Below are 22,699 nucleotides of genomic sequence, written 5' to 3'. Positions count from 1 at the left end.
TAAAGAATCTGCCTGCTGATGCAGGAGATGCAGGTTCAATCCCTGGGTGGGGAAGATCCCCTGGAGGAGGGCATGGCAACACGCCCTAGTATTCTTGCTCGGAAAATTCCATGGACAGAGGAGCCTGGCGGGCTACAGTCACAAAGAGTTGGACACAACTAAGCATGCACACACATGCAAATTTAGACATCAGGGGTGTGTGTGTGCATGTGTGTGTACCTGGGGAAGAAGGAACAGGGTTTAAAACTGGTTAAGGGGGGTCCCTTAACACCCCACTAACACCAAAGGACAGATCATCCAGACAGAAAAATAAGGAAACACCAGCCTGAAATGACACATTTCAGTTCAGTTCAGTTGTTCTGTTGTGTCCGACTCTTTGTGACTCCATGGACTGCAGCACACCAGGCTTCCCGGTCCATCATCAACTTGCAGAGTTTACTCAAAATCACGTCCATCAAGTCAGTGATGCCATCCAGCCATCTCATCCTCTGTCTTCCCTTTCTCCCACCTTCAATCTTTCCCAGCATCAGGGTCTTTTCAAATGAGTCAGTTCTTCCCATCAGGTGGCCAAAGTAATGGAGTTTCAGCTTCAACATCAGTCCTTCCAATGAACACCCAGGACTGATTTCCTTTAAGATGGACTGGCTGGATCTCCTTGCAGTCCAAGGGACTCTCAAGAGTCTTCTCCAACACCACAGTTCAAAAGCATCAATTCTTTGGCACTCAGCTTTCCTTATAGTCCAACTCTCACATCCATACATGACTACCGGGAAAACCATAGCTTTGACTAGATGGACCTTTATTGGCAAAGTAATGTCTCTGCTCTTTAATATGCTGTCTAGATTGGTCATAACTCTTCTTCCAAGGAGCAAGTGTCTTCTAATTTCATGGCTGTAGTTACCATCTGCAGTGATTTTGGAGCCCCCCAAAATAAAGGCTCTCACTATTTCCATTGTTTCCCCATCTATTTGCCATGAAGTGATCGGACCAGATGCCATGATCTTAGTTTTCTGAATGTTGGGTTTTAAGCCAACTTTTTCACTCTCCTCTTTCACTTTCATCAAGAGACTCTTCATTTCTTCTTCACTTTCTGCCATAAGGGTGGTGTCATCTGAGATTATTGATATATCTCCCAGCAATCTTGATTCCAGCTTGTGCTTCCTCCAGCCCAGTGTTTCTCATGATGTACTCTGTATATAAGTTAAATAAGCAGGGTGACAATATACAGCCTTGACATATTCCTTTCCTGATTTGGAACCAGTCTGTTATTCCATATCCAGTTCTAACTGTTGCTTCCTGACCTGCATACAGATTTCTCAGGAGTAAGGTCAGGTGGCCTGGTATTCCCATCTCTTTAAGATTTTTACACAGTTTATTGTGATCCACAGAGTCAAAGGCTTGTGGTATAGTCAATAAAGCAGAAGGTGACATTTTTCTGGAACTCTCTTGCTTTTTTGATGATCCAACAGATGTTGGCAATTTGCTCTCTGGTTCCTCTGCCTTTTCTAAATCCAGCTTGAACATCTGGAAGTTCATGGTTCACATACTGTTGAAGCCTGACTTGGAGAATTTTGAGAAATTGAGAAATTTGAGAATTTGGAGAATATTACTTTGCTAGTGTGTGAAATGAGTGCAATTGTGCAGTAGTTTGAACATTCTTTGGCATTGCCTTTCTTTGGGATTGGAATGGAAACTGATCCTTTCCAGTCCTGTGGCCACTGCTGAGGCAAAAATAAGGAAACACCAGCCTGAAATGACACATTAGACCAGAGAGATTTACAGGAAGTCACCTACATATGAACAAGTCATTCTGAGAGCATGTTTGTAAGTCTAATTAGTTCAAAGTTAGCCTAGGTAACCAACGAATACAATCAGCTGTACCATACTGTACTGTATTAGGCTTAGCATATTTTTCACACAAACAGTACGTAAAAGACAAACACAAAAAAATAAACAGTTTTAACCTTACAGTACAGTACCACGGCTGACACAGAGGGGCTGGCATCGAGTGAACAGGCAGGAAGAGTCACTGGCTGGAAGAGGGAGAGGAGGTGAGATGATGGAGCTGGAGGATCATCAGCAACAGGAGTCGGAGGGCAAGCTGCGGTTTCCCCCATGCCTGTGATTTCACTCACTCACGTTGATGGCACAGATTCTGGCCTTGAAGTAAAGTACCGGCTTCCCTGGTGGCTCAGGTGGTAAAGAACCTGCCTGCAATGCGGGAGACACAGGAGACAGAGTTTGATCCCTGGGTTGGGAAGATCCCTTGGAGAAGGAATGGCAACCCACTCCGATATTCTTGCCCAGGGAATTCTATGACAGAAGAAGCTGCTGGGCTCCAGTCCATGGGGTCACGAAGAGTGGGAAACGACTGAGTGACTAACACTTTCACCTTCACTACTGTACTCTACACAGTACTGTGAAGTACACAGAGGCACAACCATCTGTAGAGAAGGCACACACGTGACAACGGACACCAGACCCGTGAACTAACTTACACGACTGGACATGTGAGCACACGTTTGCATTGTTTAAAAGTTCACAACTCGAAGTGTCCTAGGTAAGGGACCTTGAGTTTTGAGGAGTGGTCAGCTGTGAGCAAGGGCTTCCTCAGTGGCTCAGAGGGAAAGAATCCGCCTGCAATGCAGGAGCCACAGGAGCCGTGGGTTTGATCCCTGGGTCGGGAAGATCCCCTGGAGGAGGGAATGTCACCCCACTCCAGTTCTTCTTGCCTGGAGAGTCCCATGGACAGAGAAGCCTGGCAGGCTACAGTCCCTAGGGTTGCAAAGAGTCAGACACGACTGAAGTGACTTAGCACGCATGCACATGGCTCTGAGCACCTCTGGGAGAGGTGGCCCAGTCAGATCCCCCACCCCAAAGGATGTAATGGGATGAACAGCATGGGTTTTCAGATTTATTCTGATGGTTCTGCGGCAGGAAGAGAAAGCCTTATAAGGATTGCCTCCAGCCATGTTCTAGAAACTGCTTCCTCTTCTAGAGAGGATTAAGGCCACATCAGAGGTTAGGAAGCCTACCAACCTCCCAGCAGGTACCAGGTCCCAGACCCAGATCACCTTCCACGGACACAAAGCAATCTCTCCCCCTCCAGGACCGCAGGGAGATTTACTAAGACTTGCACTGTCCTGGTTGATCTCACTGCCCTAAATCTATTATTAAACACTAGCTTATGGTTCACTTTCAATCTCACAGAGCACCGCTCTGATACACGATGGTGTGACTGAACACCTGGGTCTGAAAAGCTGTGTTTCCAGCACAAACCTCTCAGACTTTCCTGGCAGCTCAGCGGTAAAGAATCCACCTGCCAATGCAGGGGACAGGGCTTCAATCCCTGGTCCAGGAAGATTCCACATGCTGTGAGCAGCTAAGCCTGGGCTCCACACCTGCTCAGCCCACGTGCCGCGACTACTGAAGCCTGTGCACCCCAGAGCCTCTTCAAGAGAAGTCACCACAGTGAGAAGTCTCTGCACCTCGATGACGAGCAGACCCCACTCGCTGCAACGAGAGAAAGCCCTTGCAGAAACGAAGACCCAGCACAGCCAAAAAATTAAAAACACCTGTCCCCAGGTGATGAAGGTCAACATCAATGGTAATGAATCCGGTTGATGACATGGACTCAATACGATGTGACAAGAAGGGCGTTTCACCCCAGAGGTCCTCCCCAAACTCGTCACCCCAGAGTAACCATGAGGAAAACATGCACACGTCTCAACAGGAGACCACATACAAGACAGCAGACCACTCCGCACAACCGTCGAGGTCGTCAAAATCAAGGAAAGTCTTGAGCAACTATCTCAGCCCAGAGGCACCTAGGGAGACACGACAACCAAATGTCATGTGAAATACTGGGATAGGAAAGGGGCATCAGGGTGCAAAACTGACATATGAGCCAGGTGTGTGTGCCCAGCTCTTTGCGACCCCATGGACTGTAGCCCACCAGGCTCCCCAGACCATGGCATTTCCCAGGCACGAATACTGGAGTGGGCTGCCATGCCCTCTTCCAGGGATCTTCCCGACCCATGGATCAAACCCGCATCTCTGGTGTCTCCTGGATTGGCAGGCCGATTCTTTACACTAGTGCCACTTAGGAAGCCCCATGAATCGGGTGTAGACTTTAATTAATAATCACGTCCCAATACTGGGTTCCTTTGTTATAACAAACATACCAGCCTGAGGTAAGATGTTAAAAAGAAAGGAAGTCATGAGGGGCTTATGGGAACTCTTCCTCTTCTCTTTGTGATTTTTCTGCACATCTAAAACTGGTCTAAAAAATTAAGTTTCCTAAAGTGCAAAAACAAGCAAACAGATGCCTCTCTCAGAACGATTCCCTGGTTGGGCTAAAGCATCTGGGGTAGGAAGGGGGTTGTCAACAGCTGTCCAAGCTGAGGAAAGAAGGGGAGAAGACAGGGACTGGAGCCTAGAGACCCAGAACACGTTCTGAAAAGGAACTTCTCAAGAAAGGGCTTTTATGGGAATTCCCTGGGTGTCCTGTGGTGAGGACTCCACGCTTTCACTGCTGAGGGTGTGGGTTCAATCCCTTGTTGGGGAACTAAGATCCTGCAAGTTGTGAGCTTTGCGGAAAAACAAAAAGAGGGAGAGATAGAGAAGGGCTTCTAGGTAGCAGAGGGGCTCGGCCTGTGTGTGCCCTGCCATTTCCAGTAAAGGCTGCTTCTGACGTGGAACAGTCTGGGCCACGTTAGTCCTGGCAAGGGTGTCTCGCCCCCTTCCTGCCTAGTTTTAAGGTCAGGGCTTCTCTACTCCATTTCTCTGTGCTCAGGCTGCTCAGAGGCATGCGTTTGGACCATGTTCACCTGAGAGATGTCGGTCGGCCTGGGCCGTTTTGTCTCCCTGGGGACGAAAGAGGCCCAGCAGAAAGCAAACGTGTGACAGCCTCAGCTACTCTGGATGTCATCCCAACAGTGATGTCCATGCTTCTGGAAGGTTCTAGGGGTTTCTGGGGACTGCATGCTGGTGGAAGTCTCTCCCTGTGTGCCGATTCTGAATATGGGTGCCTGCTGAGGAGGCCCGCCCCACCGGCCTTGCCCCTCGCACAGACTGGACGGGGCTCCAGTGAACTGTACGGTGGGAATCTCATTTCAAATGGCAGCATGGTGACTGAGGGCTACCTGCCCTGGTTACAGGGCAGGGAGGTCACCGCCCACCATTTCAGACGCACTCTGCAATCGGAGCTACAGGGCAACCTCTGAAAACTTCCCAAACTGGCTTTTTTCTGTGGCCTCTGCTCAAACACTTAGAAATTTTTTTTTCCCCCTTTAGCATGTGGGACCTTAGGTCCTCGACCAGGGATTGAACCCATGCCTCTGCACAGGCAGCATGGAGTCTTAATCCCTGAACTGCAGGGAAATCCTGCAGTCCATCATGTGTGGACCTTCATGCAAGGAAAACAACAGGTAAGTGGGAAAAAAAAAAGGATTCTTCTGTTTTGTATTAAAATATTTTATATTAATCATTCAAACTTAATTTTTATACAATGAATGCATACATCACCGGGGTGTCTGTCTGGTAGGGGAGTCAGGGAGGCATCGGCTGGGTGTGCCCGGGTGTGAGCAGCGGGTGAGGGTAAGGAGACAGGCGCTTCCTTTGCTCGCCCCATGCTCTGCCTGCCAGTTCCAGGAGGGAGGCGGGGGTGTCACAGCGAACAGGTGGGTCCTCGGCCTCTCCTCGGGCCTCCCTCTGCTGGGGTGAACCGTGTCTCCTCTTCCTGGGTGAGGCATCCAGTGCCCAGGGCTCTCTGACCAGCAAGTCCTTGACGTAACAGTGGCTGTGACTCGGGGACCACCAAGAGCGAGTGTGTGTGTATATGTAGGGATTTCCACGTCCTCTCCTGCCGCATGCCCGACCCCTGTCCATCCTGCCTCCGGGCACTTGAGAGTGGGGCCGCACCTAGGCAGCGGGCATGTCGGCCTTGCTGAGTGCAATGGCCAGCTCCAGGTCTTCCTGCTCCTGCCGCCGCAGTCTCGCCAGCCTCTCCTGCTCCGCCTTCTCGCTCTCCCGCTTGGCCCATGCCAGCTGCTGCTCCTCATTGCCAAACTGCAAAGGAAAAACGGAGGGTGGGTTACACGGTCCCTGAAATGGTGCCTGCCTGCCAGCTGGCTGGGGCAGAGAGGATGTGGAGGTCTGCTGTGGGGGGATCGCGGGTGTGGGGAAACGCCAGGCTGGGATGTGTTGGGGGGGGGGGTGCCTGGTGTGCGGGGGGGTGAAAACCAGGAAAAGCCAGAAGCCGCCTCTTGGTTGGGGATGCAGAGGGGACGCACATGCCCCAGTCCTGACCCCCAGTCTGGAAGGTGGTTACATGCACTGAGACATGTGGGGCTGGGTCTGACCTTAACCTCCACCTCCACCTCAGAGAGAAACCAGACGCCCCATCCCTGCTGGGAGCTGAAGCAGGCGGAGGCCAGGCATCAGATTAGGGACATTAAGAGACTTCCAGGGACACCCCCCCGCCGCCCCTCCGGCCTGGAGGAGGCTTCACAGGGGGTGGAGGGGGGGAGACAGAGAAGCTCTACTGGGCCTCCTGTTGGGGGATGGCACGGTCATCTCGAAGTAGCTGGGGAGCAGAGTCAGCTGAACCCCAAGGAGATGGGACGCCGAACCCGCAGAGCCTGGGCCTCCATGACAGGCCATGATGCCTGGGCGAGAGGCGCTGGGGCTGGAGACTTCACACTCAAATAGATCTCCGAGTCTCCAACGTGTTCAGGGGCCTTGAGGCCAAACGAGATGACAGGGTCCTGAGATGCGGCAGCTCTGTCTCAGCCACGGTCCCAGAGGCTCTGGGAGATGCTAAGAGCCACTTTGTACTTGAACATTCACAGGAGCCCTCGGCAATCACGCGGTCATTTGGTCCAGTTTTTCATTCTTGGTGGTGGTGGGGGGGGAGGGTAGGGGTCCTTTTCCAAAAGGTGCAACTTTAAAAAAATTTTTTTTAAAACAAGGGAAGAAACCGTTTTGATCCCAAGATGATGGTTTACTCGCTAAGTCGTGTCCAACTCCTGTGACCCCATGGAATGTAGCCTGCCAGGCTCCTCTGTCCATGGGATTCTCCAGGCAAGGATTACTGGAGTGGGTTGCCACTTCCTTCTCCCGAGATGGGTGATTTCAAACCATTCAAGCGATGGACTTACAGCTCTATGTAAAGGAAAGGCAGACGTCACACGCTCTCCCCCTGGCGGGAGTCCCCAGCCCCAGAGGTACCCCCGTCACTGTGCTCTGTCTCCAGGTGGGGTGCCTTCGGCACCGCTGACCCCCAGCAGAGCTGCAGCCCGTTTGGGCCCCTAGCCTGCCTGGGTCGGCATCTCTCCTCTATGTGGAGAAGTCAGCTGAACCCCAAGGATCTGGGACAGTGAACCCATGTGCCCCAGAAAGGAGCTAAGATTTTCCCAAGGACACTCCAGGGACAAGCAAAGTGGGGCAATGGGACTGGCCGTTTGTCAATGTTTCATGACCTGACCACTAGTCTTGGGGTGATGGGGCCAGACAATGGGGACTGGGCAGGGGAGGGATGGCCTAGGGGAGCCTGGTTTGGAGCCAGGTGTGGGTGGCCCCGAGGAGGGGGAGGAGATGGGACAGCCCAGAAGGCCTCCTTCCACCTGTCTGGGGAGTCAGGCAGGGGCAGATGAGGGTCAGTGTGAAGAGGAGCCACCCTCCAGGCACAAAGGTCAAGTCCTGGTTTCTTAGAGAAATGGCCCAGAAAAACACTCAGGGATCAGATGGGTCTCCAGCTTGGACTCTTGAAAGCCAGTCCCCGCCCCTCGTATTTCCACCACTGGCCACAGATAACTGCCCTCCCCTCCCCCACCTTTGGGGAATTTTCCAACACCTCTTCAGGAGAAAAACAAGGAAAGAACAACAAATGCCGATGGGAACGACTCCACGGTGCCGCTGACAGCGGTGGGAGGGGACAGGCAGCTGGGCGGACAGGGGACCTCGCCCTCGCCAGCCCGGAGGAGCGGGCGGGTAGCGGGGGGGCCAACGAGAAGCAGGCCTGCACCTCGGTGGGGCCTGCTCAGCCCGGCAACCTCCTGCTCCAGGAGTCTGTGAGTTCAAAGCAAACGTGCTGACGGGAACGTTCTAGATGCCTTCGGGGAGGACTCGTTGGAGGCGAGCTTAGGCTCCAGGATGCAGACTCACAGCGGGCACGCGGTCGGAGGCAGACTCAAGGCAGCGGCTTCTCTGTGGCTCCCTCCGCGTCTTGAATCAGCAGCGCATCCCCTCCGGGGCCTGGTGGCGGCCCGCGCCCAGGCCACGCCCTGGTCCTCGACCCGGATGCGTCAGGTGCGCCACGTGGCGGCCCGACTCTGGAACACCTGCGCGCGCAGGGCTGCTCGGCGAATGGCCAGCTCCGGTTCCTACTTCACTCATGATGACGAGGGGCCGAGGCGACCCAGCAGGTCGTGAGCACTCCGCCCCCTTGAGACACCTCACACAGCGGGGCCCGATAGACTCTGGGTGGGTTGATTTTGGCGGCCTCTCCGTGGAAATCTGAGGGTCAGAGCCCTCTGCACGTGAAGTAACAGCACCCTTCCTCCACGGGGATGGACAATGTGTGCGCCCCGCCTGCTGTCACCACGCGTGGGGACACTTCTCGCCGCTTCCCGTTAGCTCGCTCATCCTGCTGTTGAAAACGCATCCAACTCGTCTGACGAGGCAAAGCGCAACTTATCCCATCCGATATTTGCTCTTAATGCGGCCTTCCGAAAGAAAGCGCTGTTTGGCTCACCTAGAAATACGACTTCCTAATAAAACACATTTGCCTGAGACAGAAAAGGCTCGTTTTAAAAGAAACACCAGAGAGGCTTCCTGTGAGCCGCTACAAGCACAAGAAACCCATTGATGGAGACTCGGGGTCTGTAAATCAGAGGGTTCCAGAGAGGCAGCGCTGGGGCGCCAAGGGGGCGGGGGAGCGGGACTGGGTACTCGCGTGACACTGGCTTCCCTGACAGCCAACGCGGACCAGGCTGCTTCAGCATGGGTTCACAACACGTCCTGCCGGCATGCTTAGAACGTCTGATCTTAAGAGTCACGTTGCCAGGCTGCTGGGCACTCTGTGTCTCCCCCAGGAAGCTGAAGTACACAGACTCGAGGAACCAGCTTTGGCCTTCTTGGCACCTATCCCTCAGGTCCAGTGAACAAAGACACCATCAGGCAATGGACCAAGTCCCTGGACACCACAAACATGAAAGACACTCCCCAGAGGTGGGGCAGTTCTGTGTGACTGAGGGGACAACATGAATCAGCTAGGTGTCCCGCCTTCCCCCACTTCCCCGCATCGCAAGGGGCTGAACCTCCCAGTCAGCTGATTTCCCCCTGGGAAGACTGGGGTGTCTGAAGTGGGAAAGGTGATTTTAAACATAAGACAGCAGGGCTGCAGACTGAGTGCAAGTCTATCAGTCGTGTCCGACTCTTTGCGACCCCAGGGACTGTAGCCCGCCAGGCTCCTGTGTTCCTGGGATTCTCCAGGCAAGAATACTGGAGTGGGTTGCCATGCCCTCCTCCAGGGGATCTTCCCAACCCAGGGATCAAACCCAGGTCTCCTGTATTGCAGGCGGTTTCTATACCGCCAGAAAACTGGCAGAACCCAATTCCTTGCCTGGAACTGAGGGTGACTCAACCCCGCGGGTGTTTTAAAATAGGAAGTTAACAACTGTGCTGAAATGCCCAGAAATGATGAACTAAATGATAATTTGAAATTTGGGGGGTAAAAAAAAAACTGTTCCAAAAACCATCCATTGGGGGCAGGAGGGGGACTGTAAGAAATAAAACTGTGCATTTCAGAGAGAGAATAATCATTTCTTCAAACTGCTGTTCAAAATCCACTTACCCTTCCCCCCTACCCTAAACACAGTACCCGAGTCACACGTGAATAGCTCAGTTTTTTTCCATCGGTGTTTCTTTTTTTTTTTTAACCAAAAAATAGAAGCAGTGCTATTCAAGAAACTGTAGATAAAGCAGGTTTTGTTTCTGGCTTTTATTTAACAATATCACCATTTGTATATATCCAGTGTGCACTGGCTGTCAACAAAACCAGGCCAACTGCAGTTGTAAAATATTTACAGGTTGCCAAGAGCCAGGAACGTGTCAGCATCTTGGGCAATTTCAATAAGCCACAGCCTAGCTGTGCATGAGCTGGATCTGACATGAATCAGGCGTGTGCTGGGCACAGGAACGGCGGTGCTTGCTTTAAGACAGACATTCTAGGAGCTGAAGCATCTATAAACAATACACCTCACACCTAACGAGGAAACAAGGTACTCTGTCAAACCGAGCGAAGAAAGCCTTCTTAAAAACAACATTAGGAGCGCAACAGACAGGGAAACTGTTTCTGGGAAGACAACATCTGAAGCTCTCTGAGAACAAGACCTTTGGGTACTCATGAGGGTGCTGAAAGTACACTAACATGAAAGTCTTTTACAGCCTGGAATCTTTTTTTCAAACCGAGACACAGAGCCAGGCTTTCAAAATCCCCGGGTTAGCTTCTGAAAAGACATTTCACTCTGCTAAACGGCTTTCTGAGTTTTGGTTTTGTTTTTTTTTTTTTTTTCCCTGCACAAGGAAGGGGCTTCAGAGCGGCTGTTCTAGGTTGCATTTCAGTTTTCTCCATAGCTGATAAAAAGTTTTTTTTAAAACAAATCAAACTGCTTTCCCTTGGTGTGACCCGCCTGAATCCTTGCTGCCCTAAACTGGGACCGTGAGAACTCTCGCACAGAGACTTTTTTAGGACAGCAGCACCCAGATGTAACTTTAGCGATCTTGTTTTCGTACTTCAGAAGTGTTTGACGTGGTGGCTTCCCCCTCCTCCCAAAAAAATGAACGAACACAAAAGCCGCTGGGCAACAGAACTACTACAGAGAGTCTACCATGAAAGATAAAGAAACAGGCATTCTGGGCCATCCTGCCGGAAGGAAAAGGCATCCTCATCACAGAGTATCCAAACCAGTGCTCTCTTTTTCTTTTATTGAGAAACCATTTTTTTCTTACAGCAAGCAGCAGTACAGAATAAATAACACGGGTGATGGCGTGAGGTTCCGGGAGACTTGGGGCCAGGAGGAGCTTTGCCATTTGAAAGAGACAAATAATAATAATAATAATGATAACCCCAAGGAAGTTGCAAGCGGAGCAGGGGGGAGGAAGGGATGGCATGGAAGGCGGAGAACTCAACTTACAGAGGTGAAGTCTGCAAAGCCCAAAGAGGAGGCTTTAGAAGGTTTAGCTGAAGAGGAGGGAGCAAATGGATCTTTTCCACTAAACGGGTCCCCAAACCCCTTTTTAGTTTGGAACGGGTCACTGCTGTCGGCCCCAAGTGGCTGGAATGGATCAGGGGGTTCGGTAAAGTCTGCAGAACCAAGCTGGCTTACGGGTGTACTTTTACCTGGAAAATTTAGGAGAGAAAAAAAAAAGGAGAAAAAAAAAAAAGAAGAAGAAATTCAAGTTACTGACCAGGGACAGAACAAGGGTCCTGACTGAGGAGCCGGGCGCCAGCTCCCTGGGAAGCTCTATCCTTCCCTTGGAAAGAGCTGGAATGTGGCTTGTGGGACGGACTCCGGGGGGAATCGGCGTGGGTCTCCGCTTTCCTCTCCCTTTATCCCGGAGGCTTAATGGTTTTGTGGGCGGTCCTAGAAAACCACTTCAGATGACCCTTCTCCCCTCCCCATCCACCACAGCTAAAATTTACATCATCTTTAGAAAGCTCACATGCAGGCGTGTTTCAAAGTGATTCATTTTATCAGGGCAACACATTCACGATCACACTGAGTTTTTACAAAGTCATGGTCGAGCAGAAAAAGATCACTGTAAGAGCCCAACAATTAAAAAAAAAAAAAAGGGTGGGGGATTACTTGCAACTAAACAGGAAGGATGGGGAATTAGTTTCACAACGTGATGTGGAGTTAGCCATGTTAGTGGTGAGGATCTGTGTGCAGCTCACCAGACAAACCCACTCAGCCATCCTGGGTTTAAATTCGTCCTGGGTTGAAATTCATTTCCGGCTCCTGGGTCTGTCCCTTTGGCTCCAAGGGGCAGGCTTTGGGATTTTGTGGGCTCTTGCCGAGAGGGCAGCTCTGGGAGGCCCAGGTCCCAGCAAGGCAGCTCTCCATGAGGACACGGGAGACAGGTGTTCAGAATGGGTGGGAAATGAGGCTGTGAGGCTACACTTGGGGGGTGTGGCCCAAGGACGAGGGGCTTCTCCCAGCAAGGCCTGCCGATATGTCAGAACCATCCATGAGCAACCAGACCTCTCCGGGCGTTTGGCAAGGGGGGCCCACAGGATGAGCCTCCAGGATCTGCTGGGTTTGGAGGCCAGGTTCCTACCTGATACCATTCATTTGCCCAACAGCTGCCTGGGTTACCAAGGTACCCAGGTGGTGAGACAGTCAATTCGGCAGCTCTGTGTCCAAGCCCAGGCTAGGGCATACTTAACATGATTCTGATCTGTTAACTGAGTTGCCCGTGTTTTGCTCTTGCAATTCTAAAACTAATGTGGGAGAAGCCAAAAGCCTGGGGCCACACTCCATACAGAACCCTGGACACCAGCTGCACGTCCAGAGGCAGGCCCCGGCCCTGAGTCACGCCCGACCTGTCTGCAGCGCCTCGGCCCAGGGCGCCTGCCTTCCCACCCTGCTGGCCTCTGCCGCGCCACCTGCCCGCACATCCGCCTCCATGCCCAGCTCCAAGACCACGCTCTCTGACGCTGCTTCCTAGGGCCACACTTCTGAGGGTCCCCAGGGGTCCCTAAGGACTTCTGCCTGTCCCCTTGAGTTCTGAGACCCAGACCAGGCCCAGTGCCTCAGGCCCAGCTGGCCTGCTTCTGTCTGGGAAGTGGGCACGAAGGGTCAGGGGTCAGAGCCCGTGACTGATGCCCTGCTGCAGGCACAAGCAGGGCTCGGCACACGCGGGGCCTGTGACAACCTGACCTCAGGCCCCTCTGGATACACGGGTTTTTTTGTCACTTGACACAGCAGCTGGGCGACCCTAAGGTACAAAGGTCGCCCCGACTCCGTCAGTTCATTCCAAACCTCGAGTCACCAGAGGTGTGGTTCTGCCCCCAGGAGAACCCACGGAGAAGAGACGGGGCGGAGCCCACCAGAAGCCGAGGTGAAAATCCCCACACCCCCTCCCACCTGAGCTGGGACTTCTGGGTGGGCGGGGGATGCCAGTAGTGTGGCTGGGACGCAGAGGCCCCGAGCCACGCCCACCCCCAGAGCAGCCGCTGGTTTCTGTCTGCATGAGTAAGGAAACGCTGAGAGTCTTGACTTTCCGAGGCTCGCACAGGGCTCTTGAGACACAGGCAGCTGTGCACCCGGCTCTCCGTCACCTCCCGAGGCTGCATCAGAGGACTGTGCCCATGCCCGTGGCCTCATGGGGCCCCCGTGCTGACCTCTGACCTTCCCAGGCTCTTACTGTCACAAACAGCACAGCCTCGCCCACGTGTGTCTATTTATAGGAGACGTTCCCTGGTGGCTCAGACGGTAAACAAACTGCCTCCGAGGCAGGGGACCCGGGTTCGATCCCTGGATTGGGAAGATCCCCTGCAGAAGGAAATGGCAGTCCATTCCAGTACTCCTGCCTGGAGAACCCCATGGACAGAGGAGTCTTGGAGGGCTACAACATCCCGTGGGGTTGCAAAGAGTTGGACACGACTGAGCGACTCACACTTTCACACACTTTCTGGAGGTGGGGCTGTGGGTCGGGAGGCGTGCCCACTGCGGCCTGACCTTCCTAGTACCTGCCCCAGGCTCCGACAGGAGACACCCTGACCTAGAAGGGAGGGGAGGGGGAAGGCTGCAGGCTTGGGGAGGCTGTAGGAGTTTCCCGGTGGCCACAAGTCCGGTCACAGTCAACCACGAGGCTCAGTGGGCCAGGCGAACTTCTCTCTGCTGAAGCCCTGGGGTGGGCCCCACCTGCTGGAGCAGGGACACTTCCCCAGAAGGGCGGGGCCAAGTCCACTGCGCAGGGCGGTGGGAACAAGGGCCCCTCTTCCCCAGGGCAGCTGGCTTGTTCAAGTGAAGTCCCGGGGGCTGTGCCCACACAGCACCTTCCGTACAGGCCGGGTTCTCTCCTTCTGGCCCCTCCTCGCCTATTCGTGACAGAGCCACAGACTTCGGGCGGCTCCCCCCTGAGCTGTCCGCCTGGCTGTTGGCTTTGCTCTCCCTCCCAGACCTCAGCCCTGTGGGCTTCAGACCACAGGGAGACCTGATCTGGGTGCCGGCCTGAAGAGCCACCTCCCCCAAGCCCATCTTCCTTCCACAGCAGCCTACTCCCTGGCCCAAGGGATGAGCTGACGGCTGAGCATGGGCCCCCTGGGCCGGCACGGCAGGCAGAGGAGAGCCCCTCTTTGGAGGCGAGCAGGCAGCCCGCCCCGCAGCGCGTCAATTCCAGGCTGTGCAGCTGGGAGCAGTGACTGAATGGGAAGCCAAGCAGATCATGGGGGTCCCTGGGAAAGGAGGAGGGTGGGCGTGAGCCCCGGGAGCTCGGGTCCCCACAGTGGCACCACCCCCCGAGGCAAGTGGTCCTCGCCTCTCCTGGGTCTCTGGGAGCCGCGCCTGCCACAGTCCCTGGGCAGCCCACTCTCTCAGCTTTCAGCCCCGCGGGCCCGCCGCGCTCAGCGAGGCGGCCTTTTAACTCAGTGCTGCGCCGACCCTGCCGCGCTCTCCCCAGGTCTTTGGGAGCACCCACCCCAGCCCCGGCCATCCCGCCCCGGCCCAGCCCCAGCGCAGTACCCTGCGCTTACTGCTCCCCAGGCAGGAGCGCCCCTCCCTACGTGGGTGCCGTGCACGCAGAGGCCACCCTCCCCACTTCTGGCTCAGACACCGCTGCAGCCCTCGTCATGCTGTCTTTAGGTCACTCGCCATGTATTTTCTCTCTTGCCCAAGAGAACACAAGCTCCAGAAGGCAGAGCGCTCGGCTGCCCACAGCTGTGTCCCAGCTTCACAGACCGCTCTGCTGACAGAGCTTTCTAACATGCAAGCTCCACCGTGGCGAGCTCGGGAAGCCCCCACAAAACCCTTCCCCATCTCGTCCCGAGCCATACCTCGCTCCCCCAGGATCCCAGGCCAGGGCTTCTCTCCAGACAGTCCCTCTGCCTTAAGTGCCTGAGACCCACCATCTCCCCAGGCCTGTGTTCAGCCCTCCTGGCCCAGCCCTGGGCAGGGAGTGGGCTGTGGACCCCTGGAAGATGGGGAGGAACATGGCAACCACCCCCTCCAGCCTCAGCTTCCTTTTCCATGAAATGGGGTTGTGATGGGATGAACTGGTCCCCCACCCCCAATTCATTATGCTCAGGTCCTCTCCCCCGGTACCTCAGGATGTGGCTGTCTTTGCACATGGGATATTTGCAGAGGTAATCAAGTTAGAGTGAGGTCCTCTGAGTGGGCCCTAATCCAACAGGACTGGTGATCTTGGGAGAAAAGAGGGCAGCAGGACACACAAATTCACAGAGGGGAGACCGTGGGAAGGCACGGGGGTGGGCGCCGTCTACAAGCCAACCAGAGCAGCCTCAGGAGAAACCAGCCCGGACCACACCTTGATCTCAGACTCCCCAGCCTCCACAGCTGTGGATGGTCCATTTCAGCCGTCTCAGCTGCGGTATGGTGGCCCTAGGATACTTGGGCGGGGTAAAAGAGCATCCGCGCGCCATCGCCGCCAGAGCTGGGGTTGGCCCCTGAGGGGGCTGTCTGCTTTTGTAAATCACCTTTTACTAGTCTGCCAACGCCAGGCTGGCGTAGCTCCAATACCCAGAGGTCAGGACAGCTCCACCCCGCCATGAGCTCCGCAAGGAAACTGAGAACCCTGCCTGCAGAGTTGCTCAGATGCCCCCCGCGCAGTGTGGCTGGGTGGGTGTGTGCAGCCCCTGTGGAGGGGTGGCCTCCACTTGAACTGCCGAATTCCCTGCACTGGCCCCCACCTGTCAGGCTCCCTCAAACCCTCCATGGGACCTCCCCCTGCCACGGTGGAGCAGTGCCACAGCCCAGGCGTGCCCCCCTAGAGAAGAGCCCCCCCGACAGGATACACCCTGACGCAGACCTTGCCTCGCTTTCCAAACCCCAAGGGGTGGCGTCATCAAAGGCTGATTGTGAATACAGACAGGATCCTGAGCGAACCCTGTGCCGGGGGCCCCTGGGACACCTGCAGCCTTCCCCGGGCCCCGAGGGATGGGGCCTCACCTGCCAACCGAGCCAGTGCATGCGCCTCTGCCAGGGTGCCCAGGGGGATGGCCTTCTAAGGCACGGGCACGCTGGCCTCGGCGGGCACGGTCCCTGCAGCCCGGCCACCGCGGTCTCCCTCCCACAGGTACCTCCACCAGGCAGACCCCCCGTACCGTCCAGCACGGCAAATGTCCGAGCATGCCTAACGGGGTCAGTTGACCCCAGCCAGGCCCTGAGAGTGACCACAGCAGTGCACATGTTCAAATACACCATCACCCACGTCTGTGCCGCTTTTTTTTTTTTAAATTAAGAAGAGCTTCCTCCCTTGATTTAGGGTATTTTTTTTTTTTTATCACTTTGGGGCCAGGGGCTGGGGGTGGGGGGCAGTTAAGAATCCAGCCGGCAAGAATGTCAGGCTGAGGTTTCTAACAAGCACGGAGATGATCGGGGAGATCTTGAAAGAAGGCACTCACACCCAAGAACGGCCCGGGGCCTGGTTTTGCTCGGCTGCCGAAACCGTTGTTATTTAGAAATCATGACTGTGTTAATACGAAACCAGGGCACATCAACTGCTCCTGTTTTGGAGTGGTGGTGGCGGGGGGGAAACGGTTTTTTCTCGGTTATCTGTTTTTGTGCTCGGGCATCGAGGCTGAATTATCGGACCTGACACGTGCAAAACTGGTGGCCTCCCAGCTTCGGCCTGACACGACGCTCCCGAGCAGAGAAGCCTTTCACAAAAGACACCCTTGCCCTGACTGCCCTTGGTCCACAACACTTCCCACTCTGAGCCCCCGTTTATTTTTAGCAGCTACACTTTTCATACATTCTGGGGCTGGTTCCTGCTTTTATGTAACCACTTCTGCTAAGTCCTTAATTGTTTTTTTCTGAAGTGGTGCTCATATTAAACGTGACAGGGTAACTCAGTCTGCCTCCATGCCCCTGGGCAGAACTGCTGCCCACTTTTACGCCTTTCTGTGGCTCCGGGCACCAAGAGTGAAGGAAAGAGGCTTGTCTGGGGCGTGTTTCAGAGAAGAGAACACCAATCTTTTTTTTTTTCCCCCCTTAAATTTTGGTATAAAACTAATAACCAGGATGACACCTGGGCTGTCATTCCTAGACCTCTGCCCAGGGCAGGGAGGCCTGAGTGGACAGGAGGATGTGACTGCAGACAATCAGATAAAGACCCTCCCCCAGCCCGGGGCTGGAAGCTGCTGCTGAGCCCCCCAGTGACTCCCCAGCACTCAGAGGAGGCTTCATTACCAGGGTGGGGGAACCAAGGTTGAAGACAGGACAGAATAGGGCTTATTTGAAACCGCAGCAGTTTCAGCAGCTACCCTAGCGGTGCACCGAAACCGCACACAGGACAGCCTTGAGCAAAAACAATATGAACCTGATGGTTTACCACGGTGTGTGCTGTTAAAAAAAAACCCTGGTGGCCGGCCCCACCCTGGCAGCAGTGTCTTTAATTCTCCTGCTTCTGAACTTTCCGAGACCAAGAGGGCCCCCAGCACCCAGGATCGGGGAGCGGCAGGCCGGGGGGCGCTGGGGGTCGTGAAGCCCCGCCCCGACCTCTCCCTCCTAGCTTCTCTGGGAAGGTCTCCGCTCGGAGAGTCGGCAGGGAGGGGAGAAAATGATGGGATACAAACCCCTCCACGACTCAGAAATGTGAACACTGAAGGAAGGCAGGCTCTTCTGCTTGAAAACTTTTACCCTGAAGGAGAGTTTAACAGGTTTGGGTGACTAGTGGGGGCGGGGTCTTATAAATCAGATGAATAGAACATAATCAAAAATAGACGTGAGCCAGAATGTGTGTTTTCATCCCGACCAGATAGCGGCTGGGTTCTATTTATAAGATTCAGGGCTGCAGTTGGAAAGTGCAGCTCTGTAGATGAGAGATAAATACAAAAACAACCAAACACAAAAATAAAAAACAAAGGTCTGTGGTCAGGACAGCTGCCCCACCTGAGCTATTACTCTCCACAACACAGGACGTTCCCAAGCTGCCATTTGTGGCAACACAGGACACACACAACTGTCACTCATCCCACACAACACGGGACACACACAACTGTCACTCATCCCACACAGCACGGGACACACACACAACTGTCACTCATCCCACACAGCACGGGACACACATACAACTGTCACTCATCCCACACAGGACGGGACACACACAACTGTCACTCATCCCACACAGCACGGGACACCCACAACTGTCACTCATCCCACACAGCACAGGACACACACACAACTGTCACTCATCCCACACAGCACGGGACACACACAACTGTCACTCATCCCACACAGCACAGGACACACACACAACTGTCACTCATCCCACACAGCACGGGACACACACACAACTGTCACTCATCCCACACAGCACGGGACACCCACAACTGTCACTCATCCCACACAGCCCGGGACACACACACAACTGTCACTCATCCCACACAGCACGGGACACACACACAACTGTCACTCATCCCACACAGCACGGGACACACACACAACTGTCACTCATCCCACACAGCACGGGACACCCACAACTGTCACTCATCCCACACAACACGGGACACCCACAACTGTCACTCATCCCACACAGCACAGGACATCCACAACTGTCACTCATCCCACACAACTGTCACTCGTCCCGCACAGCACAGGACACACACACAACTGTCACTCATCCCACACAACTGTCACTCATCCCACACAACACGGGACACACACAACTGTCACTCATCCCACACAGCACGGGACACCCACAACTGTCACTCATCCCACACAGCACGGGACACACACACAACTGTCACTCATCCCACACAGCACGGGACACACACAACTGTCACTCATCCCACACAGCACGGGACACACACACAACTGTCACTCATCCCACACAGCACGGGACACCCACAACTGTCACTCATCCCACACAACACGGGACACCCACAACTGTCACTCATCCCACACAGCACGGGACACCCACAACTGTCACTCATCCCACACAACTGTCACTCGTCCCGCACAGCACAGGACACACACACAACTGTCACTCATCCCACACAACTGTCACTCATCCCACACAACACGGGACACACACAACTGTCACTCATCCCACACAGCACGGGACACCCACAACTGTCACTCATCCCACACAACACGGGACACACACAACTGTCACTCATCCCACACAGCACGGGACACACATACAACTGTCACTCATCCCACACAGCACGGGACACCCACAACTGTCACTCATCCCACACAGCACGGGACACACACACAACTGTCACTCATCCCACACAGCACGGGACACCCACAACTGTCACTCATCCCACACAACTGTCACTCGTCCCACACAGCACAGGACACACACACAACTGTCACTCATCCCACACAGCACGGGACACACACACAACTGTCACTCATCCCACACAGCACGGGACACACACACAACTGTCACTCATCCCACACAGCACAGGACACCCACAACTGTCACTCATCCCACACAGCACGGGACACACACACAACTGTCACTCATCCCACACAACACGGGACACCCACAACTGTCATTCATCCCACACAGCACAGGACACACACACAACTGCCTCTCGTCCTACATAACGCAGCACACCCACACAACCGCCAGACTTCTGAAAGTCGTACTATGGGAGAGCTAAGGCTGCGGAGGTGCCCTCCTTGTCACCTTGGCTGCCCCCTTTCTGCGCCCTGAACCCGGCAAAGAAGCTGAACTGGGGGAGAGAGAAAGCAGGCTGTCCAAAGCGTCACCTTACACATCCAGCACCACTCAGAAACTTTTTATTTACTGAGAAAGGTCGCTTTTCACCAACACACATGAGAAACACCAGGCCCCCTCTGGTGGGACGCGACCCACAGGGCCACGCGAGCGGCTTGCCAGCCAGGAGCCCTGCAGACTCTGGCCCCACTCACTCTGGCTCAGGCTCACGCGAGGAGAAGGCAAACCCCACAGATCAAAGCCGTGCCAAGCAGCAGAGCCCCGGCAAGATAAAATCTGAGGTCCCCACCATCACAACGTTGAGATTTTCCACTAAAAATATTTACTGAATTTTAAGACAAATTTGCTGAATGCATTGAAGGGAGCAGGATGAGGTTTGGTTCTGAACAGTTGAGAAAAGCTGAACAAATATTTACTATCATCCACCAGGCACCCCCACAACTGATGAGCTTGTTTCACCCTCTGCAAGGTACCTGGGATGGTCAGAGGTAGTGAGCCCAGGGGCTGTGGGGTCACTGCCCCGTCAGAGGAAGAAGGTGAGAAGGGGAAAATGTCACCACACTTCTGGGGTCCTCAAAGGACAGATACCCTTAGGACTGAAAAACACACTTTTTAAGGGGTTTCCACAGAAGACTCCAAAGACATTCGTAAGAAATCTGACAAGGGCCACTTTGGTTCTGTAGCAAACACCGGGAGGGGGTACGTGACTTATCAATGAATTTACAAATCATAAATCAGCCTTCACAACAAAAACAATACAGCCTGGCAGGTCTCACAGTTCTGCTTTTTTTAAAAATTATATTTGTTTTTTGATTTGCGCCTGCAACACTCTGCTGAATCAGCCGTGTGCTGGCCTTACACATCCCCGTGAGGGGCCTTGTGGGGTGCCCGGGGGGGGGGACAGGGAGATGCTAGCTACAGCCAGGCGGGGGGAGCCCTGGGGCCGCGGCGGCCCAGCCTTGGTTCCTCCCTCCGGAGCGGCGCCCGTGCAGCCAGGACGCCACCTCGGCACGGGCAGGGAGGCACCGTGCCCACACTGAAGACTCCCCAGGGTGCCGCGCGGTGGGTCTGGAGAGGTGAGACAGCGCTCGTGTGCGCCAGAGGCGGGTGCAGAGCCCACCGGGGGCCCCCGGCGTGGGGGCAGCACGAAAAGCACCGAGAGCGCCTGGAGGAGGGGGACCGGCCCCACCACCCACTCACACACACGTGTGCCGCTTTCAGCTGACAGTGGCGGCGGGGTTGACTCAGTGCTTTGAATGCAAGGAGTGAAGAGATGGGGGGCGACACTCACCCCGTCAGAAAAGCCAGCACCTCGCGGGGAACGTCTCCCTGGGCCCCCCTCACCTTGCTGTAGGTGGAGGAGCCAAGGGGCTGGGGGAGGTACTCGGGGCCTCCGCCCTGGGCGAGGGGGGCGCCGGGGGCAGGGTGGTAGCTGCTGTCTGTTCACACCTACACACAGACGCCAGACTGGGGAGTCCAGGCTCTTGCACCCCACCTCAAGGCCTTGCTATAACCGCCCCCCAGACCCCGGCAGGCTGAGCCCCGACTCCTCTGCTCCAGGCCCCCCGAGTCTGGGCACTTACACCCCGCTACACAACAGGTGACAGTGTCACTCAACTCCCACTCAACCCACCACGCGATTCTGGGTGCAGGAGGGTGGGCGTGGGCTAAGGTAGGCAAATGCTTCTATTTTCGAACTCAGCCGACTTTGCAAAACAGAAATTCACCCCAGAGAACAATTCGTCTCCAGGCGTTTCACACATTAAGAAGCTGAGAGGAAAGTGACTTTTTTCCCTTGGCCAGGAGCCGGCTCACGAGCAGTGCGGTCAGGGGTCCTGCGCAGTCCCAGCATGGACGCTCCTGATAGGCGGCGGGGGTGGTGGGCAGCCCACGGGGGAAGGAGGGCTCCACCAGGCTGGGTGCCTGAGGTTCCCCTGGAGCTCCCCGACCCTGAAGCACCCCAACCCTGGCTGGCCGGCAACTGCCGCGTTTTTCCACATTCGAGCTGGCGGTGAACTGCGTTTGTCCTGTTCTAGAACTATCACATGTACCCACTGAATTATCTCTCTAAAATCATCGTGGGAACGGAATTCAAGTAGTTAAGTTCAAGGCTGAGGTGCTAACCGCTACGGCTCAACTGGAGAAGCCATTTTCAGAGTGGATCTTGCGCGATAAACAAGGGGCCGGGATCCACAGGGGCACTGCGTAACCGCCCTGGTTTCACGCCATGCTGCCTGGCTTCTCAGAGCCGAGCACACACCCTGGCTGGAGCCACGGAGGGACCCGGGGCTTCCTCTGCGATCAGCTCCTGGGTGGCAGCTCCCGGGACGGTCAAGCTGACCGCCAGGCGAATGGGCTGGCCCTGGGGGCGGGCGGACACCAGAAAAGCGCCCAGAAGAAAGATGCCACCTTCTGTGACCCTGTTCTGTTACCGTGTGGGGTCAGTCACAGGTGTGGGAGGGGACTCGGGTTCTAGGGCAGAAATGATGATTTATTTTTTTCAGAATCACTTGAATCAAACAGGACCCTAGTTATTAAATAGTATCCCATTGTCTGGTGTGGGTTGGAAGGATACTGAGGAGGGGGAGAGCGCAGAAAGACACCACCGGAGTGTGCGTGGCTTTATTCTGTGGGTGAAAAGGTCATTAGCTGTAATAATAATTAAACTGGGGAGAGGTTAAAGGTGACTGGCTGGTTAGCGGTGAAGGCACGCTAGCTGGTGTCACCCAGGCGCTGCAAGAACCGCAATGTGGGGCTGCAC

The 22,699-nt window shown here is 54.8% G+C and overlaps 2 protein-coding genes across 8 annotated transcripts in view; both read right to left on the bottom strand.

Moving 5' to 3' along the window:
- Positions 1-5,459: 5,459 nt before the first annotated feature.
- EPS15L1 (epidermal growth factor receptor pathway substrate 15 like 1) overlaps positions 5,460-22,699 on the bottom strand; it is a 105,529-nt gene continuing 88,289 nt past the window's right edge. For 2 of the 4 annotated variants that reach the window (XM_043911085.1, XM_043911086.1), the window contains 2 exons: positions 11,199-11,404; positions 5,460-6,069 (listed from right to left, as the gene is read on the bottom strand). In XM_043911085.1, the coding sequence (XP_043767020.1) occupies positions 5,923-6,069; positions 11,199-11,404 (353 nt within the window). In that variant the 3' untranslated portion in view covers positions 5,460-5,922. Of the gene's footprint in view, positions 6,070-10,962; positions 11,405-22,699 lie in introns of those variants that run through there. The other 2 variants (XM_043911087.1, XM_043911088.1) reach the window with 2 other exon arrangements.
- Positions 11,414-22,697, bottom strand: LOC122699308. 4 transcript variants are annotated; one of them, XM_043911101.1, is made up of 3 exons: positions 19,246-22,697; positions 18,876-19,169; positions 11,414-18,465 (listed from the first exon to the last, which is right to left on the bottom strand). In XM_043911101.1, exon 3 carries the CDS (start codon positions 14,719-14,721, stop codon positions 13,789-13,791), a length of 933 nt encoding a protein of 310 aa, XP_043767036.1. In that variant the 5' UTR covers positions 14,722-18,465; positions 18,876-19,169; positions 19,246-22,697; the 3' UTR covers positions 11,414-13,788. The 4 variants fall into 4 exon arrangements, with proteins under 4 accessions (XP_043767036.1, XP_043767037.1, XP_043767034.1 ...); XM_043911102.1 differs by having other exon boundaries at positions 18,876-19,023; XM_043911099.1 differs by having other exon boundaries at positions 18,876-22,697.

The sequence above is a fragment of the Cervus elaphus genome, chromosome 9, assembly GCF_910594005.1.
Source record: "Cervus elaphus chromosome 9, mCerEla1.1, whole genome shotgun sequence".
Taxonomy (NCBI): Eukaryota; Metazoa; Chordata; class Mammalia; order Artiodactyla; family Cervidae; genus Cervus; species Cervus elaphus.
This window is presented reverse-complemented; position numbering and strand designations above follow the sequence as displayed.